Source organism: Prunus avium, chromosome 3 (genome assembly GCF_965620075.1).
Source record: "Prunus avium chromosome 3, drPruAviu1.hap1.1, whole genome shotgun sequence".
NCBI classification, from domain to species: Eukaryota; Viridiplantae; Streptophyta; class Magnoliopsida; order Rosales; family Rosaceae; genus Prunus; species Prunus avium.
In genome coordinates, this window is record NC_142286.1 from 8,621,229 (window position 1) to 8,643,368 (window position 22,140).

Consider the following 22,140-nt stretch of genomic DNA (forward strand, 5'->3'; position numbering starts at 1 on the left):
CAAGAAAGTGCAAAAGAAAGGGAAAACCATTTGGTGCGTATACTTGGCATGTTATGAAAAGATCCTTGTGGTAGGTAATAATTGATTGCAATCATGCATTTTTCTCATTCAAGTGGATATGATTCAATTTAATGAAACCTAACAACAGATCATGGTAGAATACGTTTTCATTGCACATTGCAAGTCCTCAAAAACTTGGTAGTTCGAGCGTAACTATTTGGTATCCAATCAGTTGGTGATGAGGGGCAACTATGAAGGAGTGCAAACTAAGGGCACAGGGCCCCAATTTCAAGAGGGCCTTAAATTTGAGGGACACCCTTTAGGGTACTATATGAGTTTTTTTTCTAACGATCCAAACTATCTATTTTTTTAAGTATACATATATAGATCATTCTTGGAAAAACTTAGACAAATCGGAAACTATTTCGACATCCAATTGTGTCCTATAAAATCTATGAACACGGTACTTCAAGAAAGTACTAAAATTTCAATAACACAATTGAGTGGTCAAACAATATCAGATTCAAGTGATTTTTTTGTAGAGATAATCTTTGAATGAGTATCTACAAAATAGACGGTTTGGATTAGTGAAATACAATACGAAGTGGGCCCTTCAAGGGTGTTCTTCAAATAAGCTTATTTGAGGGATCCCTCAACTAAAGCTCCCTGTATATATGAATACACTGGCGGATCATGAATTTTTTTATAGTAAAAGTGCAATTTTGAAAGGTTAAGAGCTTTATATAATAATTAAAAAAAAATTAACAACCAAATATCCATATATAAAAAATTGAACTACCCGAATTATTCTAAGGAGGATTTAGACATTTTCTCTTAAATTACAGTTCCATAACTATATAACAAATAAGGATTTTAGGTCTATGATTAATTTGACTACAGTTTATATAGTATATCAATTAATATGGAAATTAATATCAAGCCATCAATTAATCTAACGAAAATCAATATCAAATAATCTAATGAAAATCAATATCAAATTATCAATTAAATAAATAAAGCATAATTGATCATACCTCGAGTTGTGTGTCACATAGCCTCTTCCTCCTCAAGTTTGCTACTGAATATTAATCAAAAGAGCCAAATTAGAAAAAGAAAAAAAAGAAACAGATACACAAAAGAAAAAAAGAAAAAAAAAGAAGAAACAAATTGGCTTTTGGTAAGAAGAAAAAAAAAGGCTTAAATTTTTTTGGATTGGCTATGCTCAAGAAGAAAAAAAACGCAGCATTTAGATTGTACAATACTGTAGGGCGGCACCAGATGTCAATCTCTATATAAAAGAGTTGATTTCCTTTTTTCAAAAAGGAAAATGCTAGAGGCACCAACTCTCTAATAAAGCGTGGGACCCGTTGTATTGGCGGGCTCCACCTCTATTAGAGAGTTGGTGTCCAAAGTTGGTGCCTCTAGCACCACTCTTCTAAAAATTCTTTTGTAATCCTTATTTAAATAAGAAAGAAAACTGAGAATACCTGTAGGATGACTAAAAATGCCTAGAGGGGGGTGAATAGGCTAATTCGAGTTTATTAGCAATAAATAACAATAGACTTTCGAAGCAGGATTGATATGGGTTATCAATCCTAAGATGTGCAGAGCTGAAAGTAAAAGAACACGCATATATTTATTTTACATGGTAAAACCTCACCTCTGGGGAAAATCCACGGGACTCCTTAGTCCAGAACAAATCCACTATAGAATTGAAATTACAAGAGGTACTCACACACTTATTCTAGACTCAATCTAGATAAAGTTTACCGACTTATGTGTAATTCAACTTTTGTCACGGGATGATCTTCAACACTCCTTACGTTGAACGCAATACTGGTCACGATTGCTTCAAGCTCACCGGAGGATAAACGCCACAATGATTTTGGTGCCCTCAACCATATGAGTCACCGACATGCATATGTATGCAATTATGAATGATGAAAGGATTCAATAAATCACCAAGCAACAAAACAGCACTTGATGATTTACTGAAGAAAATAAACACAGTAGCTTTTGCACAAACATATCCAATATGCTCTAAAGATTAAAACGTCAAAAGCCACTAAATGAAAGGAGCCAATCGTGCTTTTATTCAAAACAGGTTTCTCTCCCTAAAGAGAAACCCATGTATCCACAAGTGCTGTGCAACTACAACTCTAAAACATATTCAAACTAAAACACCTAAGCCTGATGCACAAAGGTCCCTTCCTTCAGACGCCAAAACAGCAGCCAACCAATTATTCAATTATCAATATGAGTTCTAATTCCCTTCTAAAACAATATCTACATAAACAAATTAATTAGACCAATCAAGTAGAAAATAATATCAAGAGATAAAGTCTAATCCTATTAAAAATAGGATTAACATGAAAATACTGTGTGACAATAATGCCAACTAGGAGTCCTATAATGAATGCATGATTATGTCATGATTTACCTGTTGTCAAGTTTCTCATATGGTCAAGTTATGCCTCGGAAGTATGTGGTTGAAAGAGTTGAGCTAAAACGTCCAGTGACAATTCTTCACAACTAATTTTCATCCTATGCTAAAGTTTAGGAAATGCCAATACAAATTTTCGTACTAACAATCTCCCCCTTTGGCATTTCCTGGACAAAACACTAGATTACATATCAACCATGTTTACAAGAAAACCTACACAACCTAGTTTACTTTGTCAAACAGATATTCAGTTCTTGTAACGTCTGCACACCAACAAACAGACTACCAATGAAGCATAATAGAATTGAAATAAGAATAACCAAAACTTGACACAGTTAAACAGCAATATTTCATATGTCAGGAGATTAAGCAGAGTACTACAAGTTCTGATCCCATAGACAAATAAAAGTTATCTCCCCCTAAAGGTCATGTTTCTACTTTCAACAGTTACTCCCCCTAAGTCTCATATGTAACATAAAATATTCTCCCCCTTTTTGTTTAGGAAATCCAAAGGAACACAGAGAGAACTTCAAAAAAGAACAAATCCAAAAGCAGAACAGATGAACCTTAGATGCTGCGAGCCCGAGGAGAACGAGGAGGATCAGTGGGCTGAATGTGCCCAGCAAGTGACAGCAATATCACACGCACAACCAGTCCAGACAGAGCAACAGAGGTAGTGGAGACATCGGGGAAATTTGCATAAAACTCATGAACAATCTGGAAATTTGGCAGGGGCAACCCACGAACCAAAGGCAAGAGGCGATGTCTCATGAGAAAATCGACAAATGAGGGGCCAAAGCTTGAGAGGTCGAAGTCCTCTTCGATTAAGATGAGACAATGACAGACCACGTCTGTATATCTGGTAGAGCATGCCTGAGAAACGAAGTGAGAGACCGATGGATGAGAAGACACACGAGAAGTAGTACTGGAGCGCGAGCGCCGAGAGGAAGAAGGCGGTGATGGGGATTTAGTTGGCGTGTCTCCTGAAGAAGGAGAAGCAGCAGTTCGGCGGCGCACGGAGCGGGAGGGACTGTGATCAGTGGCAACGGAGGAGGAAGCATGACGACTCCGTGTGGTGACCATGGTGATGCGACAGAGTAAAAGAACACGCAGATATTTATTTTACGTGGTAAAACCCCACCTCTGGGGAAAATCCACGGGACTCCTTAGTCCAGAACAAATCCACTATAGAATTGAAATTACAAGAGATACTCAGACACTTATTCTAAACTCAATCTAGATAAAGTTTACCGACTTATGTGTAATTCAACTTTTGTCACGGGATGATCTTCAACACTCCTTACGTTGAACGCAATACTGGTCGCGATTGCTTCAAGCTCACCGGAGGATAAACGCCACAACGATTTTGGTGCCCTCAACCATATGAGTCACCGACATGCATATGTATGCAATTATGAATGATGAAAGGATTCAATAAATCACCAAGCAACAAAAGAGCACTTGATGATTTACTGAAGAAAATAAACACAACAGCTTTTGCACAAACATATCCAATATGCTCTAAAGATTAAAACGTCAAAAGCCACTAAATGAAAGGAGCCAATCGTGGTTTTATTCAAAACAGGTTCTCCCCCTAGAGAGAAACCCATGTGTCCACAAGTGCTGTGCAACTACAACTCTAAAACATATTCAAACTAAAACACCTAAGCCTAATGCACAAAGGTCCCTTCCTTCAGACGCCAAAACAGCAGCCAACCAATTATTCAATTATCAATATGAATTCTAATTCCCTTCTAAAACAATATCTACCTAAACAAATTAATTAGACCAATCAAGTAGAAAATAATATCAAGAGATAAAGTCTAATCCTATTAAAAATATGATTAACATGAAAATACTGTGTGACAATAATGCCAACTAGGAGTCCTATAATGAATGCATGATTATGTCATGATTTACCTATTGTCAAGTTTCTCATATGGTCAAGTCATGCCTCGGAAGTATGTGGTTGAAAGAGTTGAGCCAAAATGTCCAGTGACAATTCTTCACAACTAATTTTCAACCTACGCTAAAGTCTATGAAATGCCAATACAAATTTTCGTACTAACAAAAACCTCAGACCAAAAAAATAATAAAAAAGAAAGAAAACAAAGCCCACAAAATGCAGCAAACCTTGTTGAAAGCCCATGACTTGTTGTATGTCCGTTTCCTTCTTCTTCTTCTTCCTTTTTTTTCCCTAGCCCAAAACAACGTCATTTTGGCTAGGCCTTCTAAAAAAATTTAAGTCGCGTTGCGCAACCTGCACGCAGGCTAGCATCGCAACAAACCTTCTTTCGCTTAGGCAAATGGTTGAACACCTAGAGTGCACCACCAGACTCCACCACCAGGTAGCTTGAGCAAAGGTGCAATTTGAAGCATGGTGACTGGTTTTTCCGGCAAGAGGAGGTGCACGCCTTAATAGGTTCGTCACTATATATATATATATATATATATTATTTTATATATGTCATATATTTGTTCTAATATCCATCTCCTTTAAAAAAAAAAAATTAAAAAAAAAATCAAAAGTTCCAATATCCATCTCTGAAAAATGGAAATATTTTTGCTCATCACTTCAACCCAAGGTGTACCCTCACAACTATTTTCAATACTTGACATGTGCCCATAGGCATAATCATAGTTAGCTATTTGCTTTGTATTTGTGGAACCATGGTTATGAGGGTACATCTTAGGTTAAAATGATTAGCAAAAATGCAGTCTCAAAAAATACCCACCATTTCCATTAAGTGGGTCCCACCAATTAGGTTTTTATTTTATTTATTTATTTTTATATTAGTAATTGAATTTAACACCAAGAAAGAGAAAATAGGAGCCATATTCTCTTTTTAAATTAAAAAAAAATATATAAATAGTTTTAATTTACTATATTACCTTCATTTAATGAATATGCTCATTTCTGAATCTTTTCTTTAACTAAGGGAATATTTTGGTATTTTGAATGTTTTATCATTTTTCTGCCTCTGCCTTTATATATATATATATGAATATATTCTTTAACTAAGGACATATTTTGGTATTTTGAATGTTTTATTATTCTCTGACTTTGCCTTTATATATATAGATAACATATAAGGAGCTCTTGTCATAGGTTTATTATTATTATTTTTTTGCTCACAAATAAGAAAACTTCATTGGTTAGAGGATATCTTTTATATGCTATTGTCTTTTATTGGTCAATTATAATTAATAATTTGATGAATCATGGTATTTTGATTTTAAGCTCTTTGTTGAATTAGTTGTTTAACAATTCTTTTTAATATTAAAAAAATATATATATGTTGATGAGTTTTAGTTTTGTATAAAGCTCCTAAAATCTCAGAATCGTGATGGTCATCGATCATGTGCTATTAATACTAATTTTTTCGCACGCGCTTTCGTTCTTGCGAGAGACTTTTTAAAAAAAAATTTTAATTTATTTTAGAATTAAAAAAGATAATTGGTAGTTGTGTTCCATAAAAGTAGGATACATTATCTGATTTTTCTTTTAATTTTAATTTTTTTTAAAAAATGAAAAAGTGTGAATTTACCATATTATCCTCATTTAATTAATAATTTCAATTTTTGATGTTTGTATTAACTAAGGGCTTTTTCTAATATTTTGAATGTTTTACCATTTTCTCTAGACTTTTTCAATTGCATCGAATTATGTATCTTTGCTACACTCATTTGGCCAACTTGCATATAAGCCAAGAGAATTGTAATCCATAGTAAAGGGTAATTTTGAAAAGTAGCTAAAGTTTGGATGTTAAACACTTTAGCCAAGTTTAAGAAAATGTTGATAGAGTATTGTCCTTAACGTGTTTAAGAAAATGTTAATACATGTTTCAATCATCATTAACAAAATTTGCAGTTTCGATTGATCTATACTGATCTATTTGTACTCGAATCAACCTAAAGACCACTTCCATGAAGCCAAACCCGGTCCAACCCCAAAAGAACCCGGTTCCTAAAACCCAAGTATCTTCTAAACCCCCACATTTCTTCTCCACGGTCGTCTTCCCCAAAATTCCAAAACCTAAGGCCATCAATTTCGACAACCATGACTCTCCAACTGAGAGCCAGACACCGAACTCTAACAAAACCACCTCTCACTCACCTCTTCTCCACCACCTCCTCCTCAGACCCATCCGACCCAAAAGACCCAACAGACCCAAATCCCCAATCTCACTCTTCCTCGCTCACCTCCTATTTCAGCGATGTCAAAGCCAGCCTCAAACAACAACAACAACAACCACAACAACCACAACAACAGAGAAGACCCATTTCTCAAAATCCCTCATTTTCGAACCATCCTCTGTCCAGGACCTCCGGAGTGGCTTCCTTGGAAGAAATCCGTAAAAACCTCTCGGAGTTTCGGCTGCGATCCGCTGTGCCGGAACCCACAGACTCAAACGCTGCACCTTCACAGCAATCTTCAACAGCTCAAGGTTCTGCACAGCAAATCTCTTTTCAAGATCTTTATAAGAGAAATGTGCTTGGCAAGTCTGAGGACCCCAATGCCAATAAGGGTGGCAAGCTCTCTTTCGATGCGATCCGAGACAGCTTGAAGAAGATAAAGTCGAATACCAATGTGCAAAGTGATAGGAAGAGTGTGGACCCTATGTCCTTATCGGCATTTACCAATAGTTTGAAGCTCAAGCCGAATGTGATCGGCGGGACTGACACTTTGCCGATGTCGATTTTTGGGAAGGAGAAGATAAAGGGGAGAAATGAAGAAGAGGGCTCGAATGCAATGAAGACAGATTTTGTGAAGTTGTATGACCATGCAGAGCTGGGGGAGAAGTTGAGGAGGTTGAGGCCGGAGGCCGAGGGGGACAGCTGGTTTTCATTGAAGGAGTTAAATGAGAGGTTGATGAAGTTGAGGGAGATGGAAGAGAAGGAGACTCAGGCGGCTATGAGCGGCGTTTCGTTTAGGGATTTGAGGGATAGCTTGGTGAAATTGAAGATTTCGGATGAGGAGAAGGGGAAGAAAACTTCGAGTAAGTTAGCAGTTTTGTGCTGTTTTTGTTGAGTTTATATTAAATTTCTTATGTTATGAATGATATATATTTGTAGAGTTAAACAGTTCGGTTGTTTACTGAGAAAATGTAGTCGATGAAATAGGAAGAAAAATGAGACCAAAAGTAAACAAGTTCCTTCATAGAACAGTTGATAAGGTAAGATGGAGAAGATGCAAAGTGAGTCTGTTGAGCAAATAGTTATGTTTGTTGGTCAGAAGAATGTTTACATTTGTGTTTGCTCTTTGTGAAATTAAGGGAAAGAGGAGAGTTCATGACTTTGCACTTTGACATTGAGGGTTTTTAGTGAGGTTTTCATTTTGAACTTCTATAAGAAGCCCTTCCATTTGTTGTTAAAACCCTTTCTAATTTATCGACAATTATGAGAAGGCCTAGAAGTAGCGATTATATTTTTGTTCTTCTTGTTGCACAATTTTGAATATTTGCTGATTGAAGATTTCAATATTTGCTTGCTGAAAAATTGTGGAGACGGAAAAGGAAGCAGTGTTAAAACTCAAGTTTTAACATTGTTTTTACCCAATAGAGATTATGAGAAGGTGCAAAATTCATTTACTGAATAACTCTTGTGCTACTTCCTGTATAGGAGCCATATCTCTATACTGCTAGAGAAATATTAACTTCCAAACTTGAATTTTACGACAATTCAGGCTATGTATATATATATATATATTTTATTATAAAAGCTTACAGAAGTTATAAGTTTAATGTTTGTCTTAAATTTACCAACTAAACATTTTGATTTGTGTAGAAAGTTAGATATGCTACAGATATAGTTATCTTCCCTAAGTGGAATATATACGCTCCTTTTCCCAGTTTAGATTAAACTTTGAAAATATGGCCTAGGCATCTAACATAAATTAGTTCGAGTTCTATCTTGTGGGATTATATTCTGGTTTCTACCAAAGAAAACTCCTGGGTTCATCACAAGGTAGAGTATGAAAGGGAATTATCAAATTTGAGTTTGTTGGTTTGTACTTTTAATTTACAAGTATATTATAAGCAAAACTTTATGCTGATTGAGCTCGATTGGTTTTTTCAATTTATTAATTGATTTTATTGTTGCAGTCCAGAGGCTTGATATCTTGGGCCAGTTTGGCCGAACGCCTAGCTTTATGCTGCAACCTCCCAAGGAATACTTGGTTGAAAAGGCAAGTATATATTTTCTGTTAACTTTATGCATCATTTGGGAATTTTCACAAGATTCATGATTTAAGACGCTAAATTACCCATACCCCACCATTTTCTATGTTATCCTCCTCTCTGTCGAGAGCATGCGTTCTTCTCAGATAAATTTTGCTTTGCACTTATAGATGCTTGAGTTGTTGTAACTCTCGCATGAAGTAATACTAATTTTGTTAATGTTGATCAGTAGTTTGGTGCGTAATATGTTTAATGAAATATTTGATGCAGTATTTCCATCCAGATAACATGTCTTCTGCAGAAAAACTGAAAATTGAGCTTGCCAAAGTTAGAGAAGAATTTAAAATGTCAGAGTCAGATTGTGGTTCTGCACGAGTTCAAGGTATGGGTTATGATTTTGGTTTCATTACACTTTTTTTTATTTGTATGCATTTTTATGATTTTATTTTCCATTATACAAGTGTTCTTTACCTTTGGCACGCACATTTTACTGATCATTTAATTGGGCAGAAATTTAATTCCACTTTTTGTCTGGTTCTTTCAGTTGCCTTGCAAACAGTCTTTTAATCTACTTTCATAAGTAACATTTACGAGGGCTGTTTAATTGTTATTTGTTATTTTTTCAAAGTTTCTTTTCTATATTATATTCTTCATTGTTATACCTTTCAATGCTGTTGGAAGAGAAGAGAAGGGTGAGAAAGGTTATACTCTGCAAAAGGATGTTCAAATCTATAATATAAATTGACATTGGTTTATAGTGCAGAGTTTTGTCGGCCAAGTCCTTTTAGTGGGTGATATCCCCTTTTTACTTTGTTTTCAGTTAGTTATTATGATAATTACAGATCAAGAACTATAAAGAAACATATCTAGGAAACTTTTAATGGTGTTATTGATCAATATAGCTAACCATAGAGAAACCGAGGAATAGAAAAAAATGAAAAAGATTGCGTTTTCCAAACTTTTAAGTAGTGAAGATTGAAAATTTCTGGAGATGTGCTTAGATGGTCTGTGGGTTCAATAAGGGTGTTTGAAGTTTGTAGTTTCTACAGCAATGTTAAAGGTTCTCGTGAGTACCATTTGGTGAACTAGAGTACTGCTTAAGGTGACTTTCTTTCTTTGTTTGGTCTTTGTTGTAGGGTAGAATCCTCACCTTTGATGATTTCAGGAAGAGGAGGATCATCTTAGTTAAAAAATATTTTATATGTTAAAAAATGCCAAGGAATCAGTTGACCAACTTCTGCTATACTACAGGTGGCTTAAGAGTTGTGGTCTACTTTCCTCTATTATTAGGAGGTTCAGTTGGTTATATCCGGCTCATTGAATGATTTCCTGTGGCCAAGGGGATATAGAGTTAGTAGAGTTTAGTGATTGTTGGTGGAAGGCTCCTTTGTGTATATGAAGGGAAAGAAACAGTAGATGTTTTGAGAATATGGTTCCAATTGGGGGTCCTTAAGCATTCCAAGCTGCAGACCCAAATTGTCTTTTTCACTTACAGAAGGGCCTCTATAATCTATTTTGATGCTCTTCTGGTGTTTTGGAGCAACCTTATACTGTAGTTCTCTAGGAATTGACGTTGTTAAGGTCTCCATTGAAGTTGAAGTTTGAACTTGATATTTGATCTTGTTCTTCTTGATTTTTTGTGTGAATAAAATTGTCTTGCTTATTAAAAAATGGGGAAAAAAAAAAAAAAACAAGGTGGAACAGGGAATTTGATTTTATGCAGGAAACTGAGTTACAACAAAGAATCCAAAAACCGAGTTAAAAGAGAAAAAAAATTCCTGCCCCACTCCCCTTTCTGGGGAAAAATAAAGGGTTCAATGTGCTGAAATTAGCATGGGCATAGCATGTCTCCTTCTGATTCTTGCTTTGAAGGTTTATTAACCATTTGTTTTCCTGATTGTTCTGCAGTGGCGCAGCTCACAACCAAGATCAAACATCTAGCTTCAGTTTTACACAAAAAGGTGACAATGGAACCAATAATCTCCTCCTGTTTCATGCTTTTGTTTTCATACTTCAAATATTGTTGGTCATGCTACTATTCCAGGTAGTAGTTTAACTCTTCCCTGTTTTTTGTGCACAATTGACATGGTACAGCTCCACTTGTGGGTTTTGAGATAGCTTTGTGAAGTCTTAATAGTCCCAAGTAATTAGAGATAAAATTAACGGAGGGGCATGTTCATTGGATTAACACAATGTTAGCTTACCCTAGCTGTTACTCGTGAAGGTTCACCTTGAAAACAAACATTGGCACTAGTTGTGTGCAAGTATTGAGGTGCTGGTGTATTTGTATTTGCACTTCATAATTTTCTGGTGATTATGTTTACCAAAAGCCAGATTGTCCTTGTGAACATTACTGCATTGTTGATTGAGAATACACCTCAAAGAGTGAGATCCCATATATCTCTGCAAGGACATGCATACACATATGCCACCCACTGATCACTCTTTTGCTGTTATTCTTCTCCTGTTACACTTTTTATTTACGTCAAGTGGTAAACTTTGAACCACACTGACGCATAAATACTCAGGCTTACTTGATACATGTGGTTTGTGAGTGATTGCACCCAAATTTGCTTAAGGCCATGGAGTTTTCCTTGTTACCGAAAAGAAAAAAAAGCAATGTGCTGATGTTGACTTGTTAAGCATATGTGCATTACATGGGTCTATTTAACATTTTAATTTAGTCACAAGTTTCTATTACTCTACGTAACAGTTTGTTTATTTATTTTTTGTAGGATAAGCATTCCCGTAAGGGTCTTCAAGCGATGTTGCAGAGAAGGAAGAGGTTATTGAAGTATCTTCGAAAAACTGACTGGGATTCTTACTGCTTTGTTCTCTCTAAACTTGGTCTCCGGGACAAGCCAGAGTTTCTCTCTAAACTTGGTCTCCGGTACAAGGCAGATAACAAAACTTAGACCAGTCGACATTGTTTGTCTGTTTCTTCAGCATTTTGATTTGTATCTGGTCAGCTATAACTTTTTTCAATTTTGTAGGGAAGAAAAGTGAAATTGAGGGCCCATACTAGTTTCATTTCGTTTCATTTCGTTTTTCTTTTTCACTTGTTTTGAATAAGTATGTTGCTTATCTGTTCTTCTACTAAGACACGTTTGGTAAACTATTCTAGTTATACAACATCCGACTAACACAAGCATTGCTGTATTTGGTTCCAATGGGTTGCGTTAGTAAAGACTTATCAGTTGTAAATTCATCTTTACAGTTCATTTCCTTTTGTTTGTTATTAAAACCCAAATCGAATTCATGTTTCTGGTCTTCTCAATGGTTTAATCCAACTTTTTGGGAAGAATTCGGAATTGTAGTTTTTTTCTTTGTTCTCTTGTTTCTTTTCTCATTTTCTACAGCATTGTTGTAATTTTATGTTTCAGTTGAGATAGGGGTTCCACAAAACTCCCTTTGATGGAGTTCATTGCCAAGAAAAGATGAGTTCCAGACCTCCCTTTGCTGCCACTCACAGAGCACACCGAATATAAGTTCCATTCTAGGCATAATTGACCGGATTGGATTAGATTGAGAAATCAATGGTTGAGCTAGCATTAACACAGATACTCTGAGTTCACTTGCCCTACCGTGCCTTTTTTGTATTTATCTTTATGGAAACCTTAACTAGTTTGTCTAAATCTACTTGCAGTTGAGCCATTTCTTGCAATTGAACGCAATTTCATTGCAGCCATTTCTTGCAACTGAACACAATTTCTAACCCTGGATTCCTTACGTGTTAATAAACGCCAAGAACGTCAGAAATTGGAACAATTCCAATACCCATTCCAACTATAAGCAATGAATATAGGTCTTAATGACAATGTGTCGTTATGTAAGATTCAAGATACAATTAACACCAGCATCAGAAAGCATCCTCTACAATTGCTATTGGCTGTGAACAGAGTTGCTACATAATAAATTGAGTTTAACAATATAAGAAAGACAAACATCCAAATGCAATCTTCACATATTTTTATTCAAAAAAGACTTTGTGCAAGAGAATACTTCATCACCTGTAAAGTTCATTCAAAGGCACCCCCCTCATACACCACACACCCATGACGCAAGAAAAGGTTCCTTTGTCTTTCAGTAAGAACAAAACGACTAGGAGGAACTATTTTCTTCAGTGATGGTCTTGAAAACACCATCCAAGGAACAATATCAGCACTGAACTTATTACACCACTTCAAATTTATCTCCTTCAATTCTTTGCAGTTTTCCACCACTTCCTTCACCCCCTTTGATGTCAAACTCAAGCAGCCTGCCAAGTCCAATTTCAGTAGCCCGCAACATCTTTTACCAATCATAGCCAACGCATCATCATCGATTCCAGAAAACATTAGAGACAACACCTTCAACTTGGGAAGTTCAAACTCAAGGTGTAAAAAAGAATTCGTCATCCCTCGAATGTGGTTTGCCTCCAATTGTCTAATCTCAGAGCATCTCTTCAATACTTCTACTATGCCTTCTTCTGTAATTCCCTTACATTTGCTCAAATTGAGCACTTCCAATTTGGGGCAAATAGATGCAAAACTTGTTATAAAGTTATTGCCCAATGAATTATTTGCCAAGTTTAAAGATTTGATTCCATGGCTTGCCTTAAAGTCAGTCTCAATGTTTTCCTCCCCAATACTTGTTGCTACCATTTCCAACTTATCCAAAACCAGACAGTTTTTTATGAGGGTGTAGAAGGTGATACAAGTCAACCCATAGCAATGACTAAGGTTTATATGATTGATACTATGGAGGAACCTGGATAGCTCAGCTATGTCCTTGTCCCTAAGAAAATATGCTGCTTCAAGATTTAAGTACTCAAGAGATTGGTACTCATTCAACAAAACCGAAATTCCAGAAAAACTATAGTTTGCGCATCTAGAAAGAGTGAGCTTCTTCAGAGGAAAACGTGCTTCAGCAACTGCATACAGAAATTCATCCGAAATATCGGAATCCGAAAGAGCAATAGCCGATAAAGCTTTCGGGCTTAGGAATGGTACTTTGAATGCTGCATTAACAGAAGGATTCCCAATTCCATGAACCGAAATAGAATTCAAGTGAGAACAGCCATGGATGAGCTTGGATATACCATTCAGTGATATAAAGTTACAAAAGTGAAGCACAACTTGGCTTAACAACAAACAGTTGGTAGACAAAAACACAAGGGACTTATCAGTAATGAAGCTATTACCAGAAAGGTTGATCGTCCTCAGGCTCTTGAGCTTCAATGACAATGAAAAGATGCCCAAATCGGATATGGGCTTCGACCCAATTGTGGAATAACTGTTTTCATCCGCATGATAGCTGATGTCAAGCTCTTCAAGGCATGGAAATGACTCTGCAATCACAGTCAGGTCAGAATCCCCAAAGAACCCCATCTTGGAGCAGTTCAAACTCTTCAAATCCATCATTTTGGATCCCAACGCTCTTAAACCAACCACTGGTAAAGTTGGTTGCTTGGAAACGTTCAGCGATTCTAGATTCAACCCAGATAGCGCAATTTGATGAAGAATTGAGTTCATGTCACCTTGAAATCCAGTGAATTCTATCTGTTTGATCCGACGGAACCTTTGAAGAAGACGAGGCAGAAGGGCTTGAACTGTTGGATCAGAGAGATTGAGACTAAACAAAAGTCTATTGGTGATTGACAGGAATTGCTTGCAGACCAAAGAGAGTGAATTGAAGTGAGAGGGGTGGTCTAGCAGTTTGATTATCAGTTCCCAGCATTCCTCTGGCAAATCTACAGCTTTTTCAGCCATCTACGTCTTCAAGGTTTGCAAGAACTGATGCGGTAGTTTTGTTGCGGGCTTTGCTTTGATCTGGCAAGGACGTCCAAGTTTGGAAGGCTGTTGGGCTATCCCCAATGGGGTCTCTACTTGGGGTCTCAAGTTTGGAAGACTGATGGCCAACCTCATTTTATGAGTTCTCTTGAAATTCCGCCGCGAGTTAGATCATGCTCTTTATTTTTATTTTTTTTGGTTAAAATTTAACTAAAAACATACAAAAACTATTTTAAAAACTACTTAAACTAGTTTAGGAAAGAATTCAAAATTTAAATTCTGTAATTCAATTACAAGGAAATAATACATTAAATTTAGATTTTCAATGTGTTTTCCTTATTTAACTCAAAGGGTAAAATCGAAACAACAAAAAGAGTAATAAATGTTAAAAGACCTACATCTAAAATAAAAAACGTGAGAACTAAACCCAATGACAGCTAACCGTTTTGGACCTAGATCTAAAGAAGTCCTAAAAATTTTGGGCTAACATGTTTATAGGTAGAAGAACCAAAGAATGGAACTAACAAAACTATCATTAGCAGAGAGTAAGGTATGCATAATAGTCTCATATTTTTATTCTTTCATAATATTAGTAAGTGATTGTACATGTCTTCTTATTAAAGGGAATTTGTAAGGTAAGGGTACAATGGAAAAGAGAAAGAACAAAAACGAACAAAAATGATTAAAAAGTATTAAAAAGTAAAAGAGAGTGTAAGTGAAGAAAAAGGGAGTGAGAAAATCACCTTCCTAAAATAAAGGAGTTCAGTTTTCCTATTACCCTTTTCCCTATGCCTCCCTGTTATCCTTCTAATTTATTGACACATGTCCATATACTTAACTTCTAACATAATAGTGTTAACTCTTTTAATAAAAATAAAACAAAAACAAAGCTAATTATTAAATAAAAAACAAAAAACAACAGCCATTACAGCCCCATCGACCCACACAACCTCAGCCAAACCCCCCCACCCATCCAACCTGGTCAGCCACCCCATCTCGTCGGTGGCAACCCTAAAATTGGTACTTAGGTGACGAGGGGTAAATTTTACGACACTTAAACAAAACGCAACAATCTTCACACACTTTAAACCTTGACCAAATACACTTATGACTAGTCAACTGCTAGTCATGAACAACCACAATCAAGAATACACATAGAGCATGCCACAATGTACCTGCAACCCTAGAAAATTACTAGTGACAACCTAGGCACTCAGAAGGACCCGTCAATTTAGGCATCCCCTATGCTAGCAACAACTATGATGAAAGTGTGAAATCATCATAATCAAGTAAACACCAAACATCAGATAATGATGACTAGTCAACTACAAAGACACAAACCCAGAATTCATACGATGACTAGTCAACCACCAAGAACACAAACCCAGAATTCATACGATGACTAGTCAACCATCAAGAACACAAACCCAGAATTCATGCGATGACTAGTCAACCACCAAGAACACAAAACCAGAATTCATACGATGACTAGTCAACCGTCAAGAACACAAACCCAGAAAATTCAGATATGCAAACCAGAAATTTGTTCACCCAGAAATCCACCATTGGGAAAAACTGGGGGTTATCAACCGACCAGGCAATCCACTAAGTAGAAAAAGATTCTTACAAAGGAACACACTGAAACCAAAATTTGGATTCAAAGGAGAATGACCAATTTCTTCAAGAAACCATACTCTTGAAGAAATCAGTCTTGAATCTGACCTAGATATAAATGAGAGAGTGTTTTAATTAGCTAGATGCAGATATTCATTTTTCAAATGCAGTTTTCAAAAAGAAACAATTTGGAAAACTCAAGGATGAAAAATATGAAGGTTACTCTAGAGGAAGAAGCGAAAGTTTTCAAAGAAACTTTCCAAAACTTGACTCCCAAAGTCACAGCTGCCAAAAGAGGAATACAAAGGTTTTTACACCAAATTCCTTAGGTCAGAATCGACACATGGCAGCAGAGAGGGAATGGAGAATAGGACAAAAAAGTTGGTTATCCAGCTGGAAATCCTATAGAGCAAGGATGACTAGTCATCATTTTATGAAATCAATTTAATGTAATGTGATGCAATGCACAATTTACCTTTGTTAATTTGCTTGAACCTCCATAGGATAGTTGTTAGTTAAGAACACCTAGAGAAGCTATTCTTAATCTAAACTTGAGCTTGATAAAAACAATAAAAATCCTATTACAAAATTTTCAAGGGAAGCCAAAAGAAATACTCAAAATTCATACATTAACAAACTCTCTCCTCCTTGCTGCCAAAAACACCTTATTATCTCAATATCTCTTTTCTCTCTCTTTCTTTTCATACTTTACCATTTTCTTCCCCAAACTCAAAACCCTAACAACATAGTCAATCTCATCTGTTAAAGCCTCGAACAAGAATAACATTAAAGGGCTTCAAAATTGTAGGATGTTTTGTACAATCAACCATAGTGTGTTGTGGCCTCAACATCCCTTCACCTTCAAACCTCTGCTGCAGCTAAGCCTATGAAATTATGAGAGATGATATCCATATCTGGATCTACTAGATCTAGCATTTGATGTTGCCATGATATTCCCCCCCCCCCCCCCCCCTGAGGACATAGAAGAGAAGAGGGGCTGCTTCAGGTAGCGGCTGGGAGAGGGGTTGTCCCTGGCGAGGTGGGCTGGCTGGCCTGGATGGATGGGTGGGTTGGTTGTCCAGGTTGGGTGGTCTGCCGGTGGGTGGGTGTGGTTATAGTGGTGGCTGTTGTTTTTTTCTCTTTTTAATAATTATCTTTGTTTTTGTTTTATTTTTATTAAAAGAGTTAACACTGTTATGTTAGAAGTTAAGTATAAGGACATGTGTCAATAAATTAGGAGAGTAACAGGGAGGCACATGGAAAAGGGTAACAGGAAAACTAGACTCAAAATAAAGCAGCATTAAATTATAGGGAGCCATTATAAGTCTTTTCTCTCTCCTTAGATTTAGGAGTTCCTAGAAGTCTCCCTATTTTAGGAGGTGGATAGGGAGCATGGTTGAAATTATATTTTTTCAAATCCCCACTAAAATTTATCTAAGTAGGTGGTTTAAAGAGCCCATTATGGATACTCTAAGTATGGGTTAAGTATTTGTGGCAGAATTTAAGAAAGGGGTGAGCTACAATATCAGGGTTAAAAGGAGGTGAGTGAAAATGAACTCATTAATTATCAGTTAATTTAACTATTAGATATTAGTTAGGATTTGTTATAGTTTTCATGATCGAGTGTTTCAGTTGGCCTTGTATGTATACACTCAATAGAATGCAAGCATTTTTACTCTGTTTTGCTCTAACGACGACATCGTTTCGTCAGTAAATCAGTTATATGCTGAAAATGTGAGAGAATAGAATCTGTGGCATCCAAATTCTCCAAAACATTGATACATTACAAAACAAAACACAATTCACATTTTGGTACGTAGCAATTATTTTCATCTAGACTGAAGAAGCATAAGAACCAAAGAAAACAATTTAATTAATTAGTTCTTAACTATAAGAGGGAGGTGAATCAAACGCCGGTGGAAGCTGATCAACAGGAGGCAGAAAAGGGATTTCTGGGGGTGACAATGGCTCATTGAAATCCATATCTGGTGCTGGTGGCGTGGACCCAAATGGAAATGGCTCCTGTGGATTTTGGGGCACTTCAGGAATTGGAGGTGGCAGAAAGATTTCTGGTGACTGAGGAATGGGCAAAGATGGTGGCTGATCAATCACACCAGGGTCTGGTGCAGTTGGGGTTGATATAATTGGTGGTACAAATGGAAATGGCCCCTGTGGATTTTGGGGCACTTCAGGAATTGGAGGTGGAAGAAAGATTTCTGGTGACTGAGGAATGGGCAAAGATGGTGGCTGAGTAATCACACCAGGCTCTGGTGCAGTTGGGGTTGATATAGTTGGTGGTGCAAATGAAAATGGAGGAGAGTCTTCAGCAGGTGGTGGTAAGTCTGCTGTAGGTGGAGGAAGATCAAAGGCTGGTTGCTCTGGTGTAGGTACTAATGGGGGAGGTGTTAGCCATGGAAGGGTGGGTGGTTGTATCATTTCTGGTGGTGGATATACAATTGGGATGGGTGGGGGGAGGAATTCTGGTGGTGGTGGTGGACTAGGAGATGGTGGAGGTGGTGATGGAACTAATGGTGGTGGAGGAGGTGGGGAAGGTGGTGGCGGCGAGGGCAAAGGCGGTGGTGGCGAGGGCAAAGGCGGCGGTGGCAAAGGCGGCGGTGGCAAGGGCAAAGGAGGCGGTGATGATGGCGGTGGAGCAGCAGCTAAAGGTGGGGGTGCTAGTGGTGGTGGAGATAGTACTAATGGGGGTGGGGAGAGCACTAATGGGGGTGGAGATAGTACTACTGGGGGTGGAGATGGAAGTGAAGGAGGGAAGGGGAGTGTGGGAGGAGAAGGCAGGATACGTGGCGGTCGAGGAGAGGGTCGAGGTGTTGGGTCAAAAGGGTTGCTTGGGGAAGGGTTTATAGGGAAAGGCCATTGGCCACAGGTTCCAAACAGGTATTGAAACAATGGATCACAGTTTGATCTTGTTCTTCCTCCATTGCTGCTGCCTCTTCTACTTCTACTTCTGCTTCTGCTTCTGCTTCTTGTGCTGCTTCTAGTGCTTCTTGATCTCTTTTCTTCTTCTACTTCTTTGTGCGTGGGATTGTGCTGAGCTTCTGTGATTGTTTGAGTGATCAGTAGCAGAGCTAAAGTAGTCACAATGAGTGCTGTGTTTGCTTTCATTTTCTAGTTCATGTTTCTCTCTACACTCGAGGATTGTTCTAATATAAGGAGTGAACAAAAAGAAGTCTTTCCTTTCCTCACTAATTTTGGATTTAATTTTGATATTAGCCACATAATTTTTTTGTCAATCATGTCTTTAATTGGTTCCTTATGAGGTGAAGTGTGCAAAGTCAACTGCCAAATCTGTAAGATGCTTAAATCCACAGCACAAGGTGCATTAATGTGCTGCAATTACTATGCATCAGATAAGGCCTCAGGCTCACAGATATGGATGCTAGTTTCAACAATATGGATGAACTCTCTCCCTCTCTCTCTCTCTCTCTCTCTCTCTCTCTCTCTCAGCTGAGATTGAGGAAGGTTGGAACTCAAAATGTGGGCAGAATGGGCGGGTTGCCTAGTTTGAAGTGCCAAGGTTGACAACAATAACTAACAAAACCAATAAATGAGATGGAAAATATAGTTGAGTCCTGCTTCCCTATGTGCATGTTATTCAATACATACATGCTTTCCTTAATTTTTCCAGTTTCACTTCACTGCGCTTGCCAAAGAACATACAGATTTTACAGGAGAGAGAACCAAAATGTCTTTACCATATTGGCAAATAGACTAAAGCTTGGGCTTGGGAGAATTTCTCTGATTTACAAGCTTCTTTTGTTGCCGATCTAGTCCATTTAAGAAAACAGACTCTTAAGGAAGGAGTTGCGCATTGAAAAAGGCCAGGGCCCATTATTGTCTTTAAATGTTATCTTTTTTGTTTGGTGACATTGGAGAGCGATCGAACCCTTCCTACCTCATTATCTCATTCTCCCTTGCAACTTAGGTTTCAAGGGCTTGTTCTTGAATTTAGGCTTTCTTTGATGCATTAAAAAGAAATGCATCTCATCACTCTTCCTTTTCCTCCAAATTTGTGGTGTGTTTTGCATCATATGAGTGCTAGTGATGTGTGTGAAGTGAGAGGAGGCCTTGGTCCACTTGAGGAATAAGCAGACTGACATTTCTTTATCCCACTGAGGTTACCAAACATTATTTGGACTAGTTTTATATGTGAGGGCCCTAGATTTTGACGCATGTGCACAATGTATGACTATCTTTTGGACGGAGGTGACACATTTGGTATTTTGAAAAGTAAAGATGATATGTGTTTTTTAAGTCATCAAATGAAACTCGTGTATAATTTCAAATGACATTTCTAAAATTTTATATTTGTCACGATTAGAAGAGGGGCTAGACTCACTCCTCTCGGCCATACAAAGTGATGTATCCTTTTATTAATCTTTTGGACAAGAAGAAGCAAATTTAATAAGCTAACTAATATTTGACACATGAAAGTTTGTAGCAAGGACAAATAATTGTACTCAATAACTATAGCAGAAAAGTCAAAAAGATATATATCTAATAAATTCTTTATCAGTTTTTGTGGCTGAATTCAACAGTTTCATTAAAGGAAAAATTTGTATAACATTGTGCCGATATTGGAATGATGAGTGGTGCAGTGCTCTTCCATCAAAGAGAACCTCAAGATCACATCAACTCACTCTCCTCCGCCACCAAGAACTCCCCACTTCCAGATTCCAACTCGACCCCTTAGCCCCCGCTCCCTCCTTTCCGATCAGACTCTTATAAAGAACATGAAAAAATTGTTTCGCTCCTAATAGATGCAAAACGTGAGAAATCTGACGGTAGGATTAACCGTGCCACATCAAGTTGAAGAACTAAAGATCCAAATTAAATGACCAAAATGTAAGTCGTATACAATTAGTCCTATAAATTTCTAGCCACTAGTTTACTAAATTGGTTAGATGAGAGAAGTTGCCAATGAATTTCTTCAAAAACTTCACTAAAAAAGGGGAAAAGTAGAAACTGTTATTAGAACTCCAAAAAATTCATTATCTACTCCTCCGTTATAAAAGTATCATAAAGAAATTGCACTTGGAAATGAGATTTTTGAAGTTTCAAGTAACAGCTAAAAAAGACCTTACTATTAAACAGATATGGACTCCACTTTGCACCCTAGTTCAAATCCTCCTCCCCACCATTTATATTAGATTAAAATAAAATATCGCTTGTATATAAAAATAAAAACCTTACTGAAAATGACTGAACTTGTGACCCAAATGCACTTGTTTGTCATGCAATGGCACAAGTGCTCTGTTTTTTGTTTTGGTTGCTGAAGGGGGCTCAAGGGACCAAACCGAGAGCATGAGTTTCTCACTTTCTAATAATTAGAAACTATTTCAGACATCAGCTTAAAGCGACATGAAGGAGTGTGATGAAGGGAACCTTGATTCAATTCCCTTTTGTAATGAAAACAAAAAACTATTTCTGACAGTTGATATGATTTCAAATATTTATTAATTATATGACAGCATAAATATTTAAATGTTATTAACTAATGTTGATTGTGTTATTTTTATTTTTATTTTCAAAGAGATGAATGATTGGATTTGAGATCTCCTCCCAACAAGGGAAAATGAATACCACAAAACCAATACTTAAGATTTATCATATAGATTCTTAATTTTGAGATATATTATGAGTTTGTGTTGTTTGAATGTATTTATTAATTTCAAACTCATGATGGTTTTAGGCATTTCATTTTTAGGTTTTATGGTTTTAAATCAAATGTATATTTTACAGTATAGAGATAAAAAATGAAGAAAAAAGATAAAGCATTAAGTTTAATCTCGACTTGTTTAAGGAAACGGATAAACTACTCCATCCATAATTATTATCAAGATTGTCAAAGAGGGTTTTCATTATCCTCCATGTTCATTCTTGTATCATCTTTTTGATTGATGGAAACTCATTCTTTTTGTGGTGTTTATAAATCTATTATAGCAACAATGATCTAGCCGTCCTGTTTTGTTCGTTTTGTTCCCCGCACTGTTAATGGGGTTGCAGATCGTCTTGTGTGATACAGTCTTAGTTAGGAGGACTTGTTCTTTTGGTTTGCTGACCCACCCCCTTGGTTGAGGGGATTGTCTTTGTGAGGATTGTCCTGATAGTTTTG

The 22,140-nt window shown here is 37.0% G+C and overlaps 3 protein-coding genes across 4 annotated transcripts; 1 reads left to right on the top strand and 2 right to left on the bottom strand.

The window, feature by feature from the left end:
* Window positions 1–6,352: 6,352 nt before the first annotated feature.
* On the top strand, window positions 6,353–11,830 carry LOC110751635 (S15/NS1, RNA-binding protein). The gene is made up of 5 exons (XM_021952135.2): window positions 6,353–7,443; window positions 8,548–8,630; window positions 8,893–9,004; window positions 10,531–10,583; window positions 11,358–11,830. Exons 1-5 carry the CDS (start codon window positions 6,504–6,506, stop codon window positions 11,535–11,537), a joined length of 1,368 nt encoding a protein of 455 aa, XP_021807827.1. The 5' UTR covers window positions 6,353–6,503; the 3' UTR covers window positions 11,538–11,830.
* A 544-nt stretch (window positions 11,831–12,374) lies between these two features.
* On the bottom strand, window positions 12,375–14,526 carry LOC110751634 (RNI-like superfamily protein). Of its 2 annotated transcripts, XM_088250441.1 has the most exons (2): window positions 13,805–14,526; window positions 12,375–13,621 (listed from the first exon to the last, which is right to left on the bottom strand). In XM_088250441.1, the coding sequence occupies exons 1-2, from the start codon at window positions 14,370–14,372 to the stop codon at window positions 12,642–12,644; spliced, it is 1,548 nt and encodes a 515-aa protein (XP_088106567.1). In that variant the 5' UTR covers window positions 14,373–14,526; the 3' UTR covers window positions 12,375–12,641. The 2 variants fall into 2 exon arrangements, with proteins under 2 accessions (XP_088106567.1, XP_021807826.1); XM_021952134.2 differs by having other exon boundaries at window positions 12,375–14,526.
* Window positions 14,527–17,757: 3,231 nt separating this feature from the next.
* LOC110751628 (uncharacterized) lies at window positions 17,758–19,168 on the bottom strand. Its single transcript, XM_088251063.1, has one exon. It carries the CDS (start codon window positions 19,128–19,130, stop codon window positions 17,892–17,894), a length of 1,239 nt encoding a protein of 412 aa, XP_088107189.1. The 5' UTR covers window positions 19,131–19,168; the 3' UTR covers window positions 17,758–17,891.
* Between the last annotated feature and the right edge of the window lie 2,972 nt (window positions 19,169–22,140).